The sequence below is a fragment of the Diceros bicornis genome, chromosome 4 (assembly GCF_020826845.1).
Source record: "Diceros bicornis minor isolate mBicDic1 chromosome 4, mDicBic1.mat.cur, whole genome shotgun sequence".
NCBI classification, from domain to species: Eukaryota; Metazoa; Chordata; class Mammalia; order Perissodactyla; family Rhinocerotidae; genus Diceros; species Diceros bicornis.
Window position 1 is genome coordinate 59822626 of NC_080743.1, and position 23769 is coordinate 59846394.

The window sequence follows — 23769 nt, forward strand, 5'->3', positions numbered from 1 at the left end:
TGGCTTGCGCTTATTTTGCCCGCTTGCCGAGAAAGTACTCAGGTGTACTACAGCGTTGGTTTTCTCTTGGCATAACCCTCTGCATCCAGCAGTTTCCCTTCCCCCGTCGGCGGCTCGGTGATAGACATTCCGCTGCTTCCAATCGGAGGCGCCCAGTGCTGGGAGTGGCCAATCGTGGGCCTCGGTGGGCGGGGCGGCCGGGCCAGTTAGATTTGGCGGTTCCACTTCAACATGGCTGAAGCGAGCAGCGTTAATGTAGGCAGCGGCTGTGAGGAAAGAGGGCCTGAGGGGTTGTCCCCGGAACCTCTGCCTCCCGGCACTACCATTTCGAGGGTGAAGCTCCTCGACACGATGGTGGACACTTTTCTCCAGAAGCTGATCGCAGCTGGGAGGTAAGGTGGAGGAAGCGAGGCTGAGGGCAAACCTCACAGTAGGTGAGGCGGGCGAGAGGCAAAGAGAGGGTTTGTCCCCCCAAACTAAATCCCGCGAGAGCAGGACGGCAGACAGCCCAGTCACGTGGGTCTCGGGGTTCCAGGGTTATTGACTGGCAGTCTTGAATCAAACAACAGTCGATTCTTGAGCCTCGGGGCATCACGTGGTGTTTACCAACACAGGAAACGTGTAGCCGACCTGGACAACTCTGCTACCACTTCCGGTCAGCCTCGTTTTGACTAGAACTTCGGGTGGTCGAGAGGAAAGATACAGGCTTTGTAATTGATCAGGGTTCGAATCATGGCCCAGCGTGATGTGAGCCAGCCTTAACCGCTCTGTGCCTCGGTCCCTCATCAATAAAATGGTGATGATAGTACCTTTCTCAAAGGATCGTTTTGAGAATTAAATGAGTACATACACGTAAGGCGCTTAGAACAGTGCCTGCCACATAGAAAGCATTAGAATTTTAGTTATTACTATGGGCATAATAATACCTTCACGGAGTTGTGAAGACTAAATGTTCTATCACAGAAAGAAACACTTCCTATCTTGATTTTTATTTTATATGAACAATATTGTGACAATATTGGATGATTTCAAGGAAGAGTTTTGCCCATGAGCCTACCACCCCAGCACATTAATACTGAAACACTGTTATCAAAACTTCAAGGGGTTTGAGCTCAGCCGGTTCCCCATCCAGCCCTCTCTATCCTCACTACCCCTGTTCTTTGACCTCATCGAGACTGGGATCTTCTCCCAATCTCCTTCCTTCCTGGTTTAGTACTTTACCTTTTCTGCATAGACCTTATGATCCATCTCTTCACTCGTTGATTCACTCAGCAAATATTTGAGTGCCCACTCTGTGCCAGGCACTGAGGATACCATAAAGCAGACAAGGCCCCTGTCTTGGAGCTTACATGCAATGGGTAGAAACATGCAGTAAACAAAATATTCGTAGAGCTTGGTAAGATCATGAACAGGTCATGTGACAGAGAGCAACTTGGGGGAAAGGAAAATGCTGGATAGGAGTTAGGGGAGCCCACTCTGAGGAAATGACATTGAGCTGAAACTTGAAGAATGAGAAGGAACTGACTCTGAAGAACTAGAGAAAAAGCTTATAGGTAAAGGGGACAGCTTATGCAAAGGCTCTGAGATGGTGAGAGTGTTCTAGGGACTGGCAGAGGCCTTCTTGGCTACAACATAGTGATCAGAGGGAGAGTAAAATCAGAGGAGGCTGGACAGGCAGGTGACAGCCATATGCAGGACCCAGTTTCCATAGTAATGAACTTGATAAAATAACTTGTAATTATTTTTGTGGACCATTTATGACACACCATATTATATGTCCAGGCGAGGTCCCTCCTTTGATTGATTAACTTTTCGCTACTCATTCTTTTTTTTTTTTTAGAGAGTGGCCCTGAGCTAACATCTGTTGCCAGTCTTCCTCTTTTTTTTTCTTTTTTCTCCCCAAAGCCCCAGTACATAGTTGTATATCCTAGTCGTAGGTCTTTCTAGTTCCTCTTTGTGGGAGGCTGCCTCAGCCTGGCTTGATGAGCAGTAAGTCTGCGCCCAGGATCCGAACCAGTGAACCCTGGGCCACTGAAGCGGAACGCACGAACTTAACCGCTATGCCACTGGGCCAGCCCCGTCGCTACTCAATCTTGCCCTCCTCTCCCCTCCCCATAAGCCCTGCTTTCTGTTGGCTATATGTCCTCCATTTATTCCTAGTTCATATACAAATATTTATTGAGCATCTACAGTGTCCCAGGCTCTGTTCTAGGAGCTGGAGATACAGCAGTGATCAAGACAGAAAGGTCTCTGCTGTCATGGAGTAGACGTTATAGTGCCATAAAGAAAAATAAATAAGAGGAAAGGAATGGAGAGCAATGGGGAGAAGAGTCTGGGTTAGTGTGAGTGTAGTGACATTTGAATATGTTTATATCTTTGTGAAATATGTTGTTTTGTCTGTGTATGTTTTAAGTTTATATGAATAATTGTGCTACATATGTCTCTTTTCACTCATTTCACACACCATTTTTTTTTTTTTTTAAAGATCTAACCATGTACTGAAAGTACATATGGTTCAGAGCTTCTCAGTGCTGCTTCTCCTTCCATGATATGCATCCAGCACTTACCCATTCCCTGTCATGGACACCTGGTTGCCTCCAGCTCCCTCGTCCACAAATCATGGCAGGGTGAATATCCTTGTATATCCCCTCATGGACTAGTACTAGAATTTTTCTGAGGTATCTAACGGAGAGGGATCACTGAATCCAGGGTTTACACCTACCTATGTTTTGTCAGATTGCTTTCCAGAAAAGCTGTTCCTGTCTCTTACATCCTCACCATAACTGGGTATCTACCATTCTAATATTTGCCATCCTGAAGGTGTGCAAGGGGTATCTCATTATTGTTTTAGTTTGCATGTCTCTGAGTCCTCATAGGTTTGGGCATTTCCTCTTATACTTATTAGTCATTTGGCTTCCTCTTCTGCAAACTGTCTACTCATTTCCTCCAGCTTTTTATTTTCAGACCCATTGTTTTTTTGTGTGTGTGAGGAAGATCAGCCCTGAGCTAACATCCATGCTAATCCTCCTCTTAGGAAGACCGGCTCTGAGCTAACATCTATTGCCAGTCCTCCTCCCTTTTTTCCCCCAAAGCCCCAGTAGATAGTTGTATGTCATAGTTGCACACCCTTCTAGTTGCTGTACGTGGGAGGCAGCCTCAGCATGGCCGGAGAAGCAGTGCCTCAGTGCGCGCCTGGGATCCGAACCCCGGGAGGCCGGTAGTGGAGCGCTCACACTTAACCGCTAAGCCACGGGCCTGGCCCTAGACCCATTTTTTTTTAATTGGGGTTTTTATCCTGTTGATTTCCTGGAGTTCCTGGTATAGTCTAGAAATCAATCCCTTGTCAGTTTTAGACTGAAGAAGGAAATATCTTTCTCTGTCTATTAGGTGTTAACTTTGTCTGTAATGTCCTTTGAGGAACAGAAATCTTTAATTAAAAAATAACACATGGGCCGGCCCCGTGGCTTAGCGGTTAAGTGCGCGCGCTCCGCTGCTGGCAGCCGGGGTTCGGATCCCAGGCGGGCACTGACACACCGCTTCTCTGGCCATGCTGAGGCCGCCTCCCACGTACAGCAACTAGAATGGTGTGCAACTATGACATACAACTATCTACTGGGGCTTTGGGGGAAAAATAAATAAATAAATAAAATTATATAAAAAAAGAACCATCTGTGCCTGAAGACCCTTTAAAAAAAAAAAAACATATATTTTAATTGTTTATCCTTTACCCCAGGAGGATGAAGCAGAAAGAGAAATGCAGTCCTCCCAGGGGATCCCCTCACAAGCTGTGTGGATCCTCCTGGCTCTCCTTTTCTCAGCCTCTGGACTAACTCAGCATCCCTCAAACAGTCATAATACAGTCATGCTCCACATAATGACAGACTGCATACATGACGGTGGTCCCATAAGGTTAGCACCACATAGCCTAGGTGTGTGGTAGGCTGTACCACCTAGGTTTGTGTAAGTACACCCTATGATGTTCACACAATGGCAAAATCGCCTAACGACGCATTTCTCAGAATGTATCCCCGTTGACGCATGACTGTAAATTGTTAGGTATTGCCTAATCAATTTATTTTTTAAGACCCTTAATTTTCATGTAATTACTTCATTTTTTTCACCTTATATAAGGTTTGTGCTTTTGGAGTCTTGTTTATAGAGGCTATACTCACACCTAGGTCATAAAGATAATGTCTAGAGGTTTCTTCTGTTAGCTATTTTATCATTTTACTCTCTACTTTAATCTGTCTGGATTAAGGTGTAAGGTGGTGGTCTCAGCCAGTCTTATTTTTCTAGTTTTCCCAATCGTCGTCAACTAAATAGTTTATTCGTCCCCGTTGCTTTATGGAGCCCTCTTTATCATGTGGCAGATCTCTGTGCCTACTGTGTCGCTGGGTCTTTCTTCTGCCCTACTGATCTATTTGCCTGTCGTGCCAGTGCATAGAGGTTCCTAATACCAGGCCTTGTAGGAAACCTTAAGTCCAGTACGGCGAGTTCCCCTCTTTTCTCTTTTTAAAATTGGCCCAGCTATTTGAGGACCTTGATTTTGCCTTGTGAACTGTAGAATGAGTTTTTCTGGTTTCTCAAAACATTCAGCCACAATTTTGCTTGGGATTTTACTGAATTTATAGATTAATTTGGGGAGAACTGGCTATCTCTACAATGTACTGTCTCCACAATGCCTTCATCCAGCCACAGGAATGATATAATCAATCCATTTAGTCAGATTGTCTTTTATGTCTTTTAGTAGAGTTTTAGGAGTCTTTAAAGGACTAATGCATTCTTTATTAGGTTACTGCCTAATACTTTATAGTTTTGTTACTATTGTGAGTATTCTCTTATTTTCCATTTTCATTTAAAATTAGTTACTACTGATGGCTTAGAGAAATTATTGATTTTTGTAAGATAATTTTGTATCTAGCAATCTTGCTCCACTCTTATTAAAGTATAACTTCCCTCAAAGTGCACAAATCATGTGTTCAGCTTGGTAACATTTTACAAAATGAGCACACCCATGTAACGAGCACCCGGATCAAGAAACAGAACCCCCTCCTTGGGCCGGCCCCGTGGCTTAGCGGTTAAGTGCTCGCGCTCTGCGGCTTAGCGGTTAAGTGCTCGCGCTCTGCTACTGGAGGCCCTAGTTCGGATCCCGGGCGCACACCAACGCACCGCTTCTCCGGCCATGCTGAGGCCGCATCCCACATACAGCAATTAGAAGGATGTACAGCTATGACATACAACTATCTACTGGGGCTTTTGGGGGGGGGGAATAAATAAATAAATAAAATTATAAAATAAAATAAAATAAACAGAACCCCAGGAGGTGTCCCTAAGCTCCCTTCCCATCTTTACCTTAAACTGAAAGGGAAACCACTTTCCTGACTTCTGTTACCATAGATTAGTTTCGCTTGTTTTTTTTAACTTTATTAAATGGAATGTTATACTAGTGTGTTATCTTTTATGTCTGGCTTCTTTTCCTCTGCCTTCCTTTTGCCTTTGTGAGATTCATCCATATTGTTATAGGACTTCTAGTATTAGACAGTAAGAGTGCTATAATCATCTTTGTCTTTTTCCTAATCTAAAGCTCTCCATAATGTTTACTCTAGGTTTTTGGTACATATTTTTGGCAAATTAAGAAAGTCCCTGTCTCTTTCTAGTTTTCGGAGAGTCTTTTAAGAGATCATAATTAGGTGTTGAACTTGATCAAATGTTTTCTTCTCCTATAAAGATGATTTTGTAATTTTTCTTTAGTTCATTAATGTTGATAATCTACATTGGTAGATTTTATGGAAGTTAAACTATTTTTGCATTCTTAGAATAAATCTACTTGATTATGATGCATTTTTAAAATACAGTTAGATTAGTTAGATCTGTGTTCATATGCTCATAAGGGAAATGGACCTATGATTTTGTTTTCTTTCGCTGTCATCTGCTAAAAGAATCAAGGATATATTAACCATGTAGAAGAGTTGGAGAGTACTCCTTCTTCTGGAACAATTTATATAAAATCGGGATTATCTGTTCCTTAAAAGTTTGGAAGAGCTTATTTAGGCCTAGAACTTTTGGGGGTTGTTGAGGAACTGCGACTATTATGTTAAACAGCAGTGATGCTAGTAGGCATCTTTGTCTTGTCCTCAAAGTGTCTCCATAGTGTTTCTTGTGGTTTTTTTGCTATATAGCTATTTCTTTAATGGCTACCATTCTCTTCAGATTTTATTTCTTCTTGTGACAGATTTGCCATTTTACAGGTTTCCCCCTCAGAAATTTGTCTTTTTTATCTGTTATATTTTATTAACTTATAACTGTTCAAAATATTTTAAATTATTATTTTAATTTAATTTTTATTTCCCCTTTTTCCATTATATTTTGTTTCTTTTTTGGATTTTATGTAGCCAGAGTTCCCTCCATCTTATTAATCTTTTTAAAGAATCAGCTTTTTGTTTTTAATTTCTGTGTTTTGAGGTTATTATTGGTCTCCATATCTTTAGAATCTATCCTTATCTTTATTAGTTCTTTGTTTTTTATTTCTTTAGGGATGGTTTATTAGTCTCTTCCCAAATTCTTGAGTTGAACATTTAACTTTTCTTTTTCAATCTTTTTTTGTTTTCTGAAAAATGTGTTTAAAACTATAAATTTTCATATAGTTACTGCTTTTGCTGGTTTCTACAAATTCTGATATCTAATATTTTCATAGGCATTTAAGTTTTTTAATTGAGATATAATTCATATACCATAAAATTCACACATTAAAATGTACAATTAGTATAATCACAAAGTTATGCAACCATCATCACTATCTAATTCCAGAACATTCTCATCACCCCAGAAAGAAACCTGTATTCATTAGCAGTCACTACCCATTCCTCACCCCCACCTCCCAGCTCCTAGTAACCACTAATCTACTTTCTGTTTCTATGGATTTGGCTATTCTAGACGTTTCACATAAATGGAACCATACCATATGTGGCCTTATGTGTCTGGCTTCTTACACTTAGCATAATGATTTCAGGGTTCATCCAAGTTGTAGCTTATAACTCCTTTTTATGACTGAATAATATTCCATTGTATGGATGTACTACATTTGTTTATCCATTCATCAGTTGATGGACATTTCGGGTGGTTTTCACTGTTTTGTCTATTATGAGTAATGCTGCTATGAATATCTGTGAACAAGTGTTTTCACTTCTCTTGGGGATATACCTAAGAGTGCAAGTGCTGGTTCATATAGTAACTCTATGTTTAACTTGTTGAAGAATTACCACACTCTTTTCCAAAGCAGCTGTACCGTTTTACGTTCCTACCAGCAGTTATGATTTCTTTACATCCTCACCAACACGTTATTGTCTGTCTTTTTGATTATAGCCATCCTAATGGGTGTAGAGTGGTATCTCGTGGTGGCTTGGATTTGCATTTTCCTAATGACTGATGATGCTGAGCATGTTTCATGTGCTTATTGACCAACTGTATATCTTCTCTGGAGAAACGTCTATTCAAATACTTTGCTCATTTTGTAATTGGGTTATTTGTCTTTTTATTGTTAACTTGTAAGAGTTCTAATTTTAAGAAGTCCAATTTAGATTATTTATTAATATTTATTTAGCTAAAAAATTTCAAAGAATTTTTTCTTTTGTTGCTTGTGCTTTTAGTATCATATCTAAGAAACCATTGTCTAATTCAAGGTCATGAAGATTTACACTTTTGTTTTCTTCTATGAGTTTTATAGTTTTAGCTCTTACATTTAGGTCTTTAATCCATTTTGAGTTAATTTTTGTGTGTACGGAATGAGAAAGGGGTCCAACTTCATTCTTTTACATGTGGACATAGTCATTTAATTTATTTACTTTGTAATTTTCTGTATGATTTCCTCTTTAACCCAATGATGATTTTGTAGTATGTTATTTGGTTTCCAGACATATAATTTTTTTTTGTTATCCTTTTGTGTGATTTCTAATTTATTGCATTATGGTCAGATAACACAGTCTGTATGACGCTGATTTTTTTGGAATTTTTGACTCTTTGACACTATGTGGCCAAGTATACGAGCAATTTTGTGAATGTTCCATGTGTACTCAAAAAGAACGTGCAGTTTCTGTTTTTTGGGTGTAAAATTCTATACTTATTTACTACTTTGAGCTTTTAAATTTTATTATTAAAATATTTTATATGCTTATTTTAAAAATCTTCTTGATTGAGCCATCCATTTCTTTTTTAAAATCTCTAATCACAGTTGTTTATATCTATTTCTCCCCATAGTCTATCTTTGTTGCATTTTATATGTAGGGATTATTATTTTTATTAGGTACAAGGGAGTTTATTATTCTAAGAGAAATGGAAAGCCATTGATGTGTTTTAAGTCATGACTGATCCTCTTTTTTGCATTTTTGGGAGATGGCTATCTTCTGGCTTAAAAATTTTTATTTATTTATAATGCTCTGAATACAGTGACTGATCTTTAAAAGGCACTCTGGCTGCTGTGCAGTGAATAGATTGTTGGCAGGACTGTCTCAAGATCTTTCTAGGCTCTAGACTCTGATTTTTTTGAGACCTCGGCCCACATCATGTTGAATGTTTTTAAAAAGCATCCAGTATCTTGACTGAGATGGTGGTTATGCAAGGTTACATATGTGATAAAATTACAAAGATACACACACACACAAATCAATGTATGTATAACTGTTGAAATCTGAATGAGCTCTGTGGATTGTCCCAATGTCAACTTCTTGGTTTTGATATTGTACTCTAGGTGTATAAGGTGTTAACATCTTTGCAACTTCATATAAATCTATAATTATTTAAAAATAAAAAGTTTAAAAAGTTTATGTACAAAAGATATTCATCATAGCACAATGTTCAGTGGGAAATAATTGAAAACCACTTAAAATGTCCAACATTTGAAGAATGGTGGTTACATAAGTATAATAACAATATCTAATAAAATACTATGCAGATATTTAAAATTCCATTTTGAATAATATTGACTCATGGAAAAATGATCACATTATAATGGTATATTTAAAAATTAGGTTATGAGGGGGAAAGCATCCACATCCCACATTAAATATAATTTTTATCTAATTATATTAAAATTGCAGTTGACTAGTTGACATAATATTGCATTTCATTTAAGATAACAATTATTAGTTCAATTTTGAGATTTTATTTTTGAAGCCATTCCATTTTTTTTTAAGTCTAAAGTATTTTCTGTGCCTGAAAATCTTGTCAACCCAAAGCCCTGTGCCTGGGGTGCTAACTGCATGGTAGGAGCTGCAGTGGTCCAGGTAAGAGACGTGGTGCAGATGCGAGACACGCGCAGAAGTGAGCTGATTGGAGGTAGAATGGATTGGAGGGGAAGATGAGAGAAAGGGAAACTCCAGGAGGATGCTGACTCTTCATGATGGTGGTTGGGTGGAGGGTGGTGCCATCTACTTAGATGGGGGAGAAACACTCCCCACTGAGAGTTGGGGGAGAGGAACAGGTCTGGGTTTGGAAATCAAGACATCTGTTTGGACAGGTTTAGTTGGAGATGCAAGGCAGCCACTCTTCTGTTTCTCATCTCCTTTGCTCCCTCACCCTTCCAACCAACAGACTGGCAAAAACCCAAGTTCAGTATTCTGTCTTCACACCTCTGCCTCTACATTCAGCCTGCTGAGCAGCACTGTAGAGTCTCACCTGTGGTGGAAAATGGTGCCTTCACAAAGTCATGGTCTTGGACTTCAGCTGAGCCCTCAGTGAGCCCATGATCCTCATGCCCCCAGCCAGTTCTCTTCCTCCTCTCCACACCAGCTATCTTAAATCTTCGTCATGTCTCTCAGGCCCCTTCCCTGCTGCCTGTACCTTCTCAGTGAAAATGACCCCAACACCTGGTTCATAGAGAAAATTGAGGCCACTAGGCAGGAGTTTCTACACGTGTAAATTTGGCTGAGAGATAGCCAATCCTGCATCCTCCTAGCTACCTCCCCATCAATTTCCTTTCCTTTACATCCAAGGCTGTGGCTTCGGGTTTCTACATTCCCAGGCTCTAGTTTTCTTCCTCAGCTTAGAGCAGTTTGCCACCATTCCCTTAAAACTATTCCTTTTAAGGTCATTAATAACTCTTTGTTGCTAAATACTGTGGATATTTTTTCATCTTGAACCTGCCTGCTCTCCTTGTAGCATTTGACACTATTAACCACTTCTGTGTCCTTGAAATTTCTCCTCGGCTTCCAACACCATTCTTTGCCCCTTTACGTCACTAGCTGCTCCTTTTGGGCTCCTCTTCCTCCGCTTGTCCCTTAAATGTGTGAGCATTGCCCTTCCTTACTTCACCTCCCCAGTGAATGATCACATCCCATTTGATATCTTGCTGCTGCTGAAAGCCCTTCATCGGCTGTCCATTGCCCTTTTCCGTGGCCTCCAACGCCCCGCAGGCTGTAGCCCCTGCCTACCTCCTGTGCCCGCCTCCAACCATACTCAGTCATACTGACCTCATTTCCTAGAATGTCAAGGGCTTTCCTGCCTCAGAGCATTTGCACTTGATGTTTGCTCCACCAGGAATGGTTTCCCTCCGTGCCTTCCCTGACTTTCTCTAACGCCACCTTTCTCTCCTGGTTATTCTTTATTATAACACCTTATTTTATTCCTTCATTGCACTTATCACAGTATACAGTTCTATTGTCTGCCTGTTTACTTGTTCGTGGTCTATCTTCCCAACATAAAACATAAGGTCCTTGAGGATAGGATCTTGTCTGTCTTGTTCACCACTCTCTACTCATTGCTTATCACAGTGCCTGGCACATGGCAGACACTCAATAAATAGTTTTGGAATAAATGAGGAGGATTCCCAAGCCATATCTCTCTCCTGAGCTTCAGACCTCTATCTCCAACAGTCTATTAGAAATCTCTACTTGGTGTCCCACAGAACCATCAAGCTCAGCATGGCAGAAACACGATTTCTCCTCCCTCTGTGGTCCCTAAGTTGGTTGAAGATACCACTGACTAACCGTTCTCTAGGCCAGAGATTTGGGAGTCCTCACTGACCCCTCCTTCCCTCTCGCTTCCAGTTAACCACCAATCCCCGTTGGTTCCAGCCTCCCTCCTCAATCTCCTCCTTTCCATCCTTGTGCCAGTGCTTTAGTTCAGGCCCTCACCATCTCTCACTGGATTGTTGTGCCAAACTAGCCCTCGAGTCTTGCCCCCTCCCTCCAGTCCACAGCTCAGATACGAGCGTGTCCTTCTCCTGCTTAAAATGTTTAGTTGGTTCAAGTGCTTCCAGAATCAAATGTAAGCTCCTTAGCTCAGCATACAAGGCCATTCACTCCTCAGCCCCTCCCTGTCTCTCCAGCTGTGGTCAGGGCCGTAGGTGTACAACACATGCACACTGGCATGTAGGTACAAACACACAAATACACATAAGCTCTTCTTCATTGAGTGCTGCCACTGTCCCCCCATCCTTGCCACCTGCTCTTTCCACGTACTGCTTCTCCTTGCTAAACATCTTTCCCCTCGATTGGTTAAATAGGAACTTACAGCTAGTTTCCACATAGAAAGGGCTCAGTAAATGTCATCCAGACTTTTAAGATGTATGCAAATACTGACCCTTTCCCAAGTCATTAGGTTAAAAGTTCTCAATCCCAAAGACCAAGTACTTATACCAGGGACAGGAGTCTCTACAGAGTAAAAGCTAGTTTATTCACATGTCAGTTATCCAAAGGGATGTTTTAAACCCCAGATGGGTTTTCCCCACAACTCAGAGTATTTTCCATGTAAATATTTGCTCGATTAGGAGGGCAAATTATGTGACGCACCCCAGAGTAACTGGAAGATGATCGGCCTCGCTGGGCTATCAGATCCCATGGACCCACACCCTACTGTCTTCAGTTAGCTGTCTTTCATTGGATTGGCTGAGGCAAAGATGCCCGAGTCTGTCCTCTCTCAGGCTTCGGAACATAGAAACATGGCCCTGTTGGAGCTTCCATTTGCGACCTCTGCCTTGTCCTCTGAAAATGAAGGGTTCTTTTCTGTCCTCACAGCCTCCTGGACCTTCTGAGAAACAACCATTCTGTGGTTTGGCTAAAGCAAGCAGATGAGGCTCTCCCCTTTCTGTGTTTTGTAACAAATCAGGACCCGCCAAGAGAGGCAGTTGGTTAGTAGTGTTGGTGGAATCCTGACTGAAGCCCAGTTAGCACTGTTCAGAGGAAAGCTGGGTCTGCCACAGGTACCCATGGCACCCCAGCAGCTGTGCCGCAGGTGGTGTCAGTCCAAGGGGGCTGAGAGGGTGAGAGCTGATTGACAGTTTTTAAGTTCTTAGATGCCTGCCTGGGTCCAATGCCCGTCCTGGTCCAGTCTTCCAGCCTGAGACATGCTGTGCAGAGTTATGATTTGTATAAATTGACTTGAAGTCTACGTCTCACAGCAACCAAGGAGAGAGAACTAGTTGCGTTTGTATATGAACTGGTAGTTTTAAACTAGTGGCAAAGACCTTTGGTGTTCATAGGAAACAGTTCTTCACAGGACAAAGAGTGGTTTAATATATAAAATATTCTGTAAATAAATGCCTCAGAAATATCTCACCCTCTTTGAATGTGCAGCTGATGCGTGCTACTCTAGTGGTTTGTTTCTGAAGTGTGGGGATGACTCATCCGACTGTGGTGTGAGGCTTCAGCCCCATCATGCTGATTTTCTCTTCTTCATATGTTTCCAGACCATCCACCTCCCTCTGTCCCCATCGTGTCTGCCTTGCTCGAGTCTGCCATCCTTTCAGCTGTGCCTCCTGAGTCCGCCCTCACACAGCAGCCTGAGGGAGCTTTCTGAAGTGCAAATCTGATCATGTCCCATCCCTGTTTAAAACCCTTTTCTAGCTCCTCGTGTGGTGATACAGTCCAGACCCTATGTGTCTGGCCCCTCCCTGCCTGCCCCGCCAGCCTGCAGGCTGTGTGTTGTGCAGGCCACAGGCACCAGATCCAAAGCCAGATGTCTCCACCATGTCGCAGCTATGTGACCTTGGGCAAACTGTTCTCTGCCTCAGCTTCCTCCTCTGAAAAATGGGGATGATGATACTAGACCTTACCTCATAGAGTTATTGTGAGGATAAAATGAGCTACTCCATGGAGAGTGCTTAAAACAGTGCCTGCTTCTAGTCAGTACTCAGTAAATATTTCCTGTTATATCTTCCCACGTAGGCACACACACGCACACCACTCTTCAGCTGCCCCGCCTGGGCCTTCTGTCCTCTGGCCGACTCCTGCTTCTCTCTTAGGTCTTAGACGTTGCTTCCTCCAGGGAGTCTTCCCTGAGCCCCCGGTAGGGCCCCCCACCCTAGGCTAATCCATCCCCATTTTCCTGGGGATTGATCTGTCTTTCCTTCTAAACTGTACCTACTTTGAGAGCAGGGATTGTACTTTCTCAGCTTTGGGTTTGTACCACTGAGTTCAGCATGGCACATGGTTAGTGCTTAGTGTTTGTCAAATGAATACATGACTACAGTTATCCTGATGGTATTTTTTATCTTCATGCTAATCTTTATTAAATCAGAAGTTTTTTTTCCTTCTTTCTTTTTCAGAAAAAGTATCCCAATTTCAGATTCTTACTATTAAGTTTCTAACAGTTTCCAGAGAATCCAAGCAATGAAAGGTTAAATTAGCCCAAGAGATCTAATAACCTAAAGACATAATTAAGAATAATTTTTAAAAGATAACTGTTTTTTTGTGAGGAAAATCAGCCCTGAGCTAACATCTGATGCCAGTCCTCTTTTTTTTTTTTTTTGTGCCGAGGAAGATTGGCCCTGGGCTAACATCCATGCCCATCTTCCTCTGCGTTATATGGGATGCCGCCACAGCATGGCCTGACAATCAGCGGTCGGTGCACGCAGGGGATCCAAACCTACGAACCCTCGGGCCGCCAAGTGGAATGGAGCACGCGCACTTAACTGCTACACCACCGGGCCGGCCCCTAAGATAACTTTTTAATACAGTCTTCATCATAAATCACTGACCTCTTCTTTTCATCAAGGAACATTTCCGTTTGGTTTTCTTCCCCTCTCCTTTTCTCAGTCCTGAGGCTGCCCAGTGTACATAGGACTGAGAAAAGGGAGAGGGAAAAAGACCAAACAGAGAAACATTTCTTAATGAAGTGGGGCGGCTGTTTAGGTGGTGGGTGGGGGGTGGGGAGCATGTATTTCTGTCTCGGTGATCTCCAGCTGCTATTGGTCTTGGTCTCAATCTTCTCTGCCCTCCATGCCTCTATTGGGACCGAAGCACCAGTCCCCGCCCGCCCTCTGGTGGACACTGTGTGAAATAGGCATCAAGCGCGTCACCATGGAGGAGGAAGGCAAGCCAGGGCTCCCTTAGCGCTAGTACACTAGCACATGTCTGCTTGTCTGTGTCTCTCATCTTTCCATTCCTGCACAACTTATCTGTGTATATAGACCCACAGATTGACAAACCACCAGAGATTGACTCTGGGCTTAAATATTTTGAAGTTAATTTTTTTTTAAGTTAAACTTATGTCATAATTCAATTTACAGTGAGTTTCTAGTGCAGTAAATGAAATGCTTTTTCAGTGCATTCAAAAACAGTGAAGGTGTCTCAGATACTGCATAATAAGTGTTTAAGAGAAAAAACAGGTTAAAATCAGTTAATATAGTCATTTCTGTTTTGAAACTCAGTAAATGCAGTTTGTAAAATTTGCTTTCTTTGATGATAAATGTAGCCCTCTTTGGGAGGCCACAGGTTAGTCTTTTCTCTGTGGTGGGGCTGCAGAGGAGAAGGTTCCTCCTGCAGCTGGGTTGGTTTCTGCACATGCAATTGCAACCAAGATGCATTTACTAAGCACTCGCCTTCTGTGGGGGAGGAGAGTTCTCAACTCTGGGAAGCCAAGTTACTGACTGTGTTCTACACTTTGAGGGGGTGGTGAGGACTGTTCTGCTGAGAATAGTAATAATAATTGTAGCTAACAGGGAGCAGTTCAGTGTGCTAGCCACTGTACCAAATACTTCATATGTGTAACCTCATTTCATCCTCACAGTAATTTTGTGAGTTATAGATACAGTTATTATCCCCATTTGACAGAGGAGGAAACTGAGGCTTATAAAGGCAAAGAAGTTGTCCAAGATCATTCAGTTGATGAGTGGTACCAGTAGGATTTGAACTCAGGCAAAAGGATAGGCAGGCTGTCCTCAGAGCCAGCACACTTACCCAGCACATAGCTGGGTGGCCCCTTGTGTACCCTTGGAAGGCCAAGGCCAGGAGACTATTCTAGCAGAGGGCAAATGGGCGCTTGGCAGACAGGCCGTTGGGGGTGCTTTTCAGGGAGGACTCCTCTGCCCAGGTAGCCCAGGTCCTGGTACCCTGGGGTCCAGGGTAGGGGAGGTGGCTGGGAGTGGGGCAGACCTGGGGCCAGGCAGCCCAGGCCTCAACTCCGCCCCACTCGCCTGGTCTGCAGCATGTCTTGTGTGCTGCTGTGCATCTCATCTTGTGTGCTGAGCTCCCTGGAGATCCCAGCGACATTGCAGGCGGCATCCCTATCCACGAGGATATTAGTTTACATGAGAAGATACAATTTGACAGTTGGGGGTGGGCGGTGGAAATGGCCATGAATGTTTTCTAAAAAGCATCACTTTTCCTGCTTCTCCCTGAGTGTATTTTTTCAGGAAATTCAAACCATTCCCAAGTCTGCACTGGCTTTCAAGAAGGGAATTACCGGGGGCTGTGGGGAAGGCGAACAGGAGAAAGGTGGTCAAAAGATACAAACTTCCGGTTATAAGATAAGTACTAGGGATGTAATGTACAGCATGATGACTGTAGGTAACACTGCTATATGGTACATTTGAAAGCTGTTAAGAGAGTAGATCCTAAGAGTTCTCATCACAAGGAAAGATTTTTTTTCCTTTTTTTTGTATCTGTATGAGATGATGGATGTTAAGTTATTGTGGTAATCACTTCACAATATATGTAAGTCAAATCATTATGCTGTACACCTTAAACTTATATAGTGCTGTATGTCAATTATATCTCAATAAAACTGGGGGGGCAAAAAAAGCAAGGAATCACTTTCCTCCTGCCCTCACTGACATTGCCCTCCAGGCTGGCTGCCTTCCCTCGTCCTTGCAGCATATTTTCCCCATCTTGTGTATTTGTATGAATGTGCATATTTCTGCGGTCCTTCACTTTCATTGAATTCTCAAACCCCAACGGGGACATCAGAAGAATTCATGAGCAGTGCTGGTGGGCAGAATCTGCCTCACCCCTGCCCTGGGCCCTCTCCACTGCCAGCTGCCTGAACTGAGGGGAGATGCGCCAGCTCAGACCCTCCGCCTGTCAAGTGGGCTGAGAGGAGGAACAGGATCTCCCGTGTCCGAGCCAAACCCATTTTAAGCCACAATTACTGGGTTTCAATTCCAGCCCCACTTGGTCAGGCGTCATGTGTCCCTCCACATCCCTCCATGTAGCCATAGATTGCGTGGCTGGTGGGGCCAGCAGCAAAGCAACGAGATGTCTGGGGCTCTGCTGAGGGTTGAAAGGATACCCATCATCTGTTCTTTGTATTGTCCTTCTGGTACCTAGGTTTAGCCTCCAAGGGGTACTGCAATCAAATGTGTACAATGGCGAGAGACTGTCACTCTTACCCAGAGGTGTGCTGGTAGATGCTTACAATGGCTCTCCAAAAATAAAGCCCTGGCTTACAGTGTTTGCCAGTTTCCAAGGTGTAAATACTCCTAAGCTCACCAACCTAATGTCACTAAATACAGAGTTGAGAGAAGATGGGCAGCAGCACACCTTTATATATACTTCCATGGATAGAGACAATAGATATAAACAGGATCAGAGTAAAATGTGGTAGAATGATTAGGAAGTCATATGTTTTGAGTAGTTAGTGCCTTTGTTTTTAATATAATTTAATTTTAAGTTTATATAATTTTCAGTAATGGCTGTGTTTAACAACTGGCTCACAGATTTCATGAATATTTAACAGTTGTGCCATGTAAGCTGCCGTGAGCTGGCTCCAGCACATTACTGCTCTTTTCTTCACCTGTTTCAAAAAATATTGTTTGGGGGTAGCAATTGGGTGGGGAGGCCTAGAGAGCCATGAGAAAGGGAGGACCCAGCGTGGATTCCCTGGGTGGGGGTGGGGGCTATGCATTGGGTTCCAGGTACCTAATCCTCTGTCCAGTGGCCCACTAGCCTGCCCACACAGCTGGGGAGCATCCAGACCCAGACGTGTGTTTGAGGACTTCTCCTTGGCTCAAACACTTTCGGCAGGTCACTTGAACATCAGCGAGGCCTTCCCCACCCCATTTAAAGATGATCCCCATGATGCACTCTCTCAGGCTCATAACCCCTGTCTGCCCTTTCCTTCAAAGCACTGTCCCCAAATGGTCATCACCATATTCACGTGGGAGCATCTGTGTTTGCTGCCATCTCTACTGGAAGCTCCAGGAGGGTGTGCTGGTCTCACTCCCCCTGGAACATCCGGTACCTGGTGGGCGACCAGCACAAGCAGGCACTCAGTGAATATTTGTGGAAGGGGAAGAGCCCGAGAGAGTAGGCAGAGAGACAGGCAAGAAAACGAGGAGGCGGGAGAGGAAACAGCCAAAAGAGTTCATTTAACTTATTTGAGTTTCTTTGTCCAAGAGGAACAAGCTTTGGGAGTGTGCTGGGTACCCCTGGATCTTTCCAACTACAAGGGATGTATCAGTGAGGTACTCAGCTGCCAGTGACAGAGACCTGATTTTAAATGGCTTGAACAATAAGAAAAATCCATTACCTCACTGACAAGAAGCCCCAGGGTAGGGTGGCTCCACGTGGGTATTTTCAGCAGCTGGCGATGTCCTCAGAGGCCCCAGTTCTTTCCCTGTTTCTGCTCTGCCTCCTTAGGGTTTAAACTCTGCCCTCCGGCCAGGACCCCCACAGTTCCCGGGAGCTGGAGGCATCACTTGGATATAGTCATGTTCTACAGAAAAGGCATCAGTTCTTTCCTGTGTGGAGTAAGGAAACCTCTCCCAGAGGCCACATGCCCTGTCCTGATCCAGCCCTGCAAGGGCACTGGAATGACCAGCGGTTCTCAAAGTGTGGTGCCCAGACCGGCAGCATCACCATCACTGGGAGCTTGTTAGAAACTGCGGGAGTGCCTGCGATCTGAGTTTTAACATGCCCTCCTGTGATCTGATGCTCGGTAAAGTTTAAGAACTGTGGCTGGACCATCGTGACCCACCTTTAAGGGGGAAACACCTGAACTCAGCTGGGGCTCTGCTGAGAGGAACTGGGGAGACTGGTGAGGACTGGTCGGGTTGAGCCGTCCTCAGTAACTGGACCTGCAGATGGGACATTTTGCATCCACTGCCTTTAACCAGGGCCACGAAGCAGACAAGGCTTGGAGCCCTGTGATGAGAGGTGGGGGTGCCCAGGCATGAGCCGATGACTGGTCGCGTGTTTGACCCTCCTCACCTTTGCCTTCTCTCCTTCTCGCCAGCTACCAGAGATTCACTGACTGTTACAAGCGCTTCTACCAGTTACAGCCAGAGATGACACAGCGAATCTATGACAAGTTTATCACTCAGTTGCAGACATCTATCCGCGTGAGTGGCAAGAAGCCCAGCAGGTCCTGGCTTGGGTCCTGCCTCCAGATTGTCAGCCCCCTGAAGGCAGGGACCCTACCCTCCGCCCCTCTCTATCCTCAGTCCCTAAACTGTCCTCTGTGCCCAGCAGGCTGCAGTGGCAATTATCCCTTCCCTTCAAATGATGTGGGTATCCTAAATGCCCCTTCTCTCATTGCCCTGTGTTAGAATTCTGTGTTCATATGTCATCTCCCTCACTAGACCTTGTGAACCAGCAAGGGCAGGCCTGGGTCTCCCTCGTCTTCGTGTCTCCAGCGCCTGGTGCAGGGCCTGGCATAGGGGAGGCATTTAACACACTGTTGAATTCAATGGAACTGCCTACTACAGGGCATACAGGAAAGGACAGGATTCCGTTCGTGTCTTTAAACACCTGCGATCTCTCTAGAGCGTGTTATTTCCATGCTGTTACACTCCAGAATGGGCCCACTAAGCATCAGAATGTATGAGCAGTATCAGCAAAGGGTGCCCCGGGCGTGGGGATAACAGCTAGGGCTGCAGCTTTCAGAGATGATGGGCAGGAGGAGAGTCTTGCCGCAGGCTCTTTTTAAGTGTTTTCCATTTTATACTTTTTTTTTTTTTTTTAAGATTTTATTTATTTATTTTTCCCCCCAAAGCCCCAGTAGATAGTTGTATGTCATAGCTGCACATCCTTCTAGTGGCTGTATGTGGGACTCGGCCTCAGGATGGACGGAGAAGTGGTGCCTCGGTGCGCGCCCGGGATCCGAACCCGGGCCACCAGCATCGGAGCGCGTGCACTTAACCACCAAGCCACGGGGCCGGCCCTATACTTTTTTTTTAATTATAAAAATCACATGGGGCCGGCCCCGTGGCTTAGCGGTTAAGTGTGCGCCCTCCGCTACTGGCGGCCTGGGTTTGGATCCCGGGCGTGCACCAATGCACCGCTTCTCTGGCCATGCTGAGGCTGCGTCCCACATACAGCCACTAGAAGGATGTGCAACTATGACATACAACTATCTACTGGGGCATATAAAAAAATTAAAAAAATAAAATAAAAATCACGTATTATAGGAAAGTTGGAATATTTGTATAAAGACACAGAACATAAATTAGCCATAATCTTACTAAGTGCTGGTAGCAGTTTAGCATATATCCACTATGGGCTTGTCTGATATTCTTATAGCTCTTTCCTCCTTTCTCTGCAGGAGGAGATTTCTGAAATCAAAGCAGAGGGGAACCTGGAAGCTGTCTTGAATGCCTTGGATACAATTGTGGAAGAAGGCAAAGACCGCAAGGAGCCGGCCTGGTGAGAAGGGGGCAGGGTGATGCCCCCCTCCCTCACAGGAGGGCTCATGGGGAAAGATGGACCCATAGGCATGAGACTGGGCTCACGGCCCCTGAGAGAGGACCCTGTGATAGGGACAGGTGGAGAGGACAAACACCAAGCAGTAACCCAAAACAGTGAAACAGTAGTCCCCTCCTGGGGAGGAGCACCCTGGGGCAAGTGTGTGTTGTCCAGGGGTTTGAAGGGGACTGAGGGAAACCTTCCCTGAGGAGCTCCTTTCAGGACCATCTGGCCTGTGAGAGAAAGGGTAGAGGAAGTGGGAGGAGGCAGAATGGGAGGTTTGGAATCTTATGTCGATTAGGCTGGCCTGGGCATCTGGTTTTTATTCATTTGTTCATTCAGCAAATATTTAGGGAGCACCTACTTTACCCCCAGTACTGTGTTAGATGCCAGAGATTCAGCAGTGAACGAGACACCAGAGACCTGCTCTCCTGGAGCTGGCATTTCAGTGGCAGCCCTGCTGCCTGGTATGTCCTGTGCAGGAGGGAGAAGGGGGCCCTAGGGCAGGGAGTGGGCCTGAGCTCCTCCCACCACCTCCCTCACCTGAATAGGATCCTAGGCCAGAGGGAGTAAATACCTTTTTTGTGATTTCCAATTTTTTTATGCTTTGTGACCTTTATACTTAAGACAATTAAGTCTTATAACTGAAAAAGAATTCTTTTTTTTGTGTGTGTGTGAGGAAGATCAGCCCTGAGCTAACATCCATGCCAATCCTCCTCTTTTTGCTGAGGAAGACCGGCTCTGAGCTAACATCTATTGTCAGTCCTCCTCCTTTTTTCCCCTTTTCTCTCCAAAGCCCCAGTAGATAGTTGTATGTCATAGTTGCACATCCTTCTAGTTGCTGTATGTAGGACGCTGCCTCAGCATGGCCGGACAAGCAATGTGTCTGTGTGCCAGTGCACGCCTGGGATCTGAACCTAGGCCGCCAGTAGTGGAGTGCATGCACTTAACTGCTAGGCTACAGGGCTGGCCCCTGAAAAAGAATTCTTTAAAAAACCTATAGTGGCTTCCACCCTACTGCCCATCAGAACTGACCTATCTCCTCACTCTGGGCATTCGGAAGCCCCCATAATCTTGCCACCCCTATCTTTCCTTGTCGTCCCCCATTAGCCAACACTTCCTGGGGCCTCTCTGGGTCTGAGCCCGTTCTCAGGCAGCCACCCCATCCAGGAGGGCTCATCCTGTTGCCACCCTCCTCCGACCTCTCCAGCTCACAGTCTGATGGAGTGGATGCACCAGCAGGGCACATGGTCACAAGCACAGAGGCAGGGGCTGAAAAGTCGCCCTCAGCCCTGAAGTGTTAGAGATGGGGGGAGTGTATGTGGACGAGAGGAGGAGAATGGGAGGGATGGTGGAGAAGGTGAAGATACGGGCGGAGTGAGAAGGGAGAGAGGTGGATTCCTGGGCACTGAAGCTGAATGGACAGGTTTCATTCCCATCAGGAGCAGGAGCCGTCTGGCTGGGTCTTGGGAGGCAAGAGACCACAGGAGAGGCCTTGAAAGCCAGCCCAACTTGAGACTGGAGGTGGGAATTCACTGATTGGGTTTGGAAGTAGAACCCTCACCCCCCCACATGCCCTCCCCCTCCCCACCTCGTACCCCCTCCTGCCCTCCAGGCGCCCTAGCGGGATCCCGGAGAAAGACCTGCGCAGCACTATGATGCCCTACTTCCTGCAGCAGCGGGACGCCCTGCAGCGCCGTGTGCAGAGACAGGAGGCCGAGAACAGGCAGTTGGCAGATGCCGTCCTGGCCGGGCGCAAGCAGTTGGAGGAGCTGCAGCTGCAGGGCCAGGCCCGGCAGCAGGCCTGGCAGGTGAGGGTCCCGGCCCTGCCCTCAGGTACATGTTCCCCTGCTGCGGCAGAGGAGAAAACAGGCCTAGAGAGGGCAAGTGACTTGCCTAAGGGGACAGCTCCTCCTCCTTGACTTGTGTCAGAGTCAGGGTTAACCCTCTGTAGCCGTGGTGGTTCTCCTCCATGTGACCACTGCCCAGTATCTTTAAAACGTGTACATTGCAATGACTTCTAGAGCTTTCAGCACATCTAAAACACACCCTCCATGCAACAAATGTGTGTCCTTTGAGGGTGAACTTAATTTTTGAAAGTGGCTCAAAGTCATTTGGGGCCAAGTTGGTGAATAAGGGGGAAGAGGGTGATCAGGCTGAATGACACAGACAGCAGGTGTGGCTGCAAAATGATGAGATGGATTTTCTTACTGGTTCAAAATGCGGTTCCAAAGTGGGTTTCTAGTAGACAGTGGCACCACTGTCGGATTCTCTCTATCATTCAGATGTCCAACTTATGTTTACTTAGAGCCACTTGACAGCTCCCTTCCTGGAGCAGAGCCTCCTGTTCCCAAGGGGAATAGGTCCCTAAATCCAGACTCCTGGCCCCCCTGGTCTTCTCCTCCCAAGACCAGTCAGCTGCAGCCTGAAGGCCCTGTCCTGGCGTCAGCAAGGCCCCGAGCCTCGGAGAGCCAACAGCAGGAGAAAGGCTGGTCCTCCCTCTTGTCCTCACTCCCTCCAGCCTCCCCATCTAACAGACTGGCCCTGGGGACTGAGCAGCAGGCACCAAGGTGGTCGAGACCAAGGTCCTCAGCCTGGTGCTGTGTTGTGGGGCAGCTCAGAGTTGTATCTTGGGCACTCTTGGGGCCACCCTGCTGAGTCCTCAGGCAAGATACTGCTCTGCCATTGCCACTCCATCACCATGAGGCAGCCATCACAGCCCTGACGTTCAGTGCTTCTATTTTAAGAGGAGGATGAAGCCCCCTGTTCTTATAGCCACACCTCACCCATTGCAGCTACACATCCTAACTGTTGTTTGAAGGGGGTCAGCTAGGTTGAGTATTCAGTGCTGAGCCTTGTGTGGGAGCTTTAAAGAGCTCTTTTTCACCGCAATTTCCATGTCTGTAGCCCAGCTGAAAGTCCACTTAATTTCAAGGAAGTTTCTCTGCTAGAAATCTCTGGTGGGGTCAGAGGATCAGGGGCACACTTTGGGAGTCCTTATTGAAGATGGGCTCTGCTCTGGGGAAGCCCAGCCTAGGTGGCTATGGCACCCAGCCTGCCATAAACACCTGCTGAGTCGGGGAGACTTCGTAACATGCCTTTGTCCTCACACACCCTGCTGAGCCTGTGACATGAGCTAGACCTCTTCTGTATCGTTAGGGGGAAACCCAGGCCTGGAGTCAAGGACAGTAGAGGGAAAGAGTTTGGATTTCCTCATCTCCTAATTTGTCTGGTCTCTCCCATTGTCAGGCTCTCCACAGAAAACAGAAAGAGCTGGTGGCGGTGCTGAAGGAGCCTGAGTGAGGAAGAGACGGCCGGGCCTGGGAGCAGAGGGCAGTCAAGGATGAGGGCCTGTGGCCCAGCATGCTGGGCCTGGGCGAGCTGCCTCTGAGAACAGCTGAAATGGTGCCCAGTCCCTAAGCAGTGATGGAATTTGCTGGAGGATGAGGCCTGAGCAGTCCCCACTGCCACTGTGCCTTTGGGGCTCCCTTGAGGTCACACATACACACACTACCTTCAGATTTCTCCGTGTTTTCTTCTAACTTGAGGATTCTTGGCCAGCTCCCACCCTGGGAATCAGGCACCATGCCTTCTCTCCCCTCGGTTCACCAGCCCCCCGCCTCCCCCGCCCCACCGCTGGTTCCTGAGCCCTCCCTGGAACCTGGCTTGAGGAATCTGTTTTCAATCTCCACTGATTGCCCTCTTGCTGGCCAGCCCGAAGGCCCTTGCCATGTTCTCCCCACATCCGTAAATAAACTTCCTCCACTACACTGTAATCTGTGAGGATGCTTCCTCCGCCTGGGCCTCTCCCAGGCCTCTCCTGGGCCAAGACCCCCTCCTGGGCTCCTGAGGGCTGGCTCCAGCCGAGGCCTCAGTT

At 45.8% G+C, this 23769-nt stretch overlaps 1 protein-coding gene across 3 annotated transcripts; it reads left to right on the plus strand.

The window, feature by feature from the left end:
* Positions 1 to 46: 46 nt before the first annotated feature.
* On the plus strand, positions 47 to 23675 carry PMF1 (polyamine modulated factor 1). Of its 3 annotated transcripts, none has more exons than XM_058539443.1 (5): positions 47 to 392; positions 18445 to 18550; positions 19753 to 19853; positions 21569 to 21703; positions 23142 to 23181. In XM_058539443.1, the coding sequence occupies exons 1-5, from the start codon at positions 232 to 234 to the stop codon at positions 23179 to 23181; spliced, it is 543 nt and encodes a 180-aa protein (XP_058395426.1). In that variant the 5' UTR covers positions 47 to 231. The 3 variants fall into 3 exon arrangements, with proteins under 3 accessions (XP_058395426.1, XP_058395424.1, XP_058395425.1); XM_058539441.1 differs by having other exon boundaries at positions 52 to 392; positions 21508 to 21728; positions 23142 to 23675; XM_058539442.1 differs by having other exon boundaries at positions 67 to 392; positions 21508 to 21703; positions 23142 to 23673.
* The last annotated feature ends 94 nt before the right edge of the window (positions 23676 to 23769 follow it).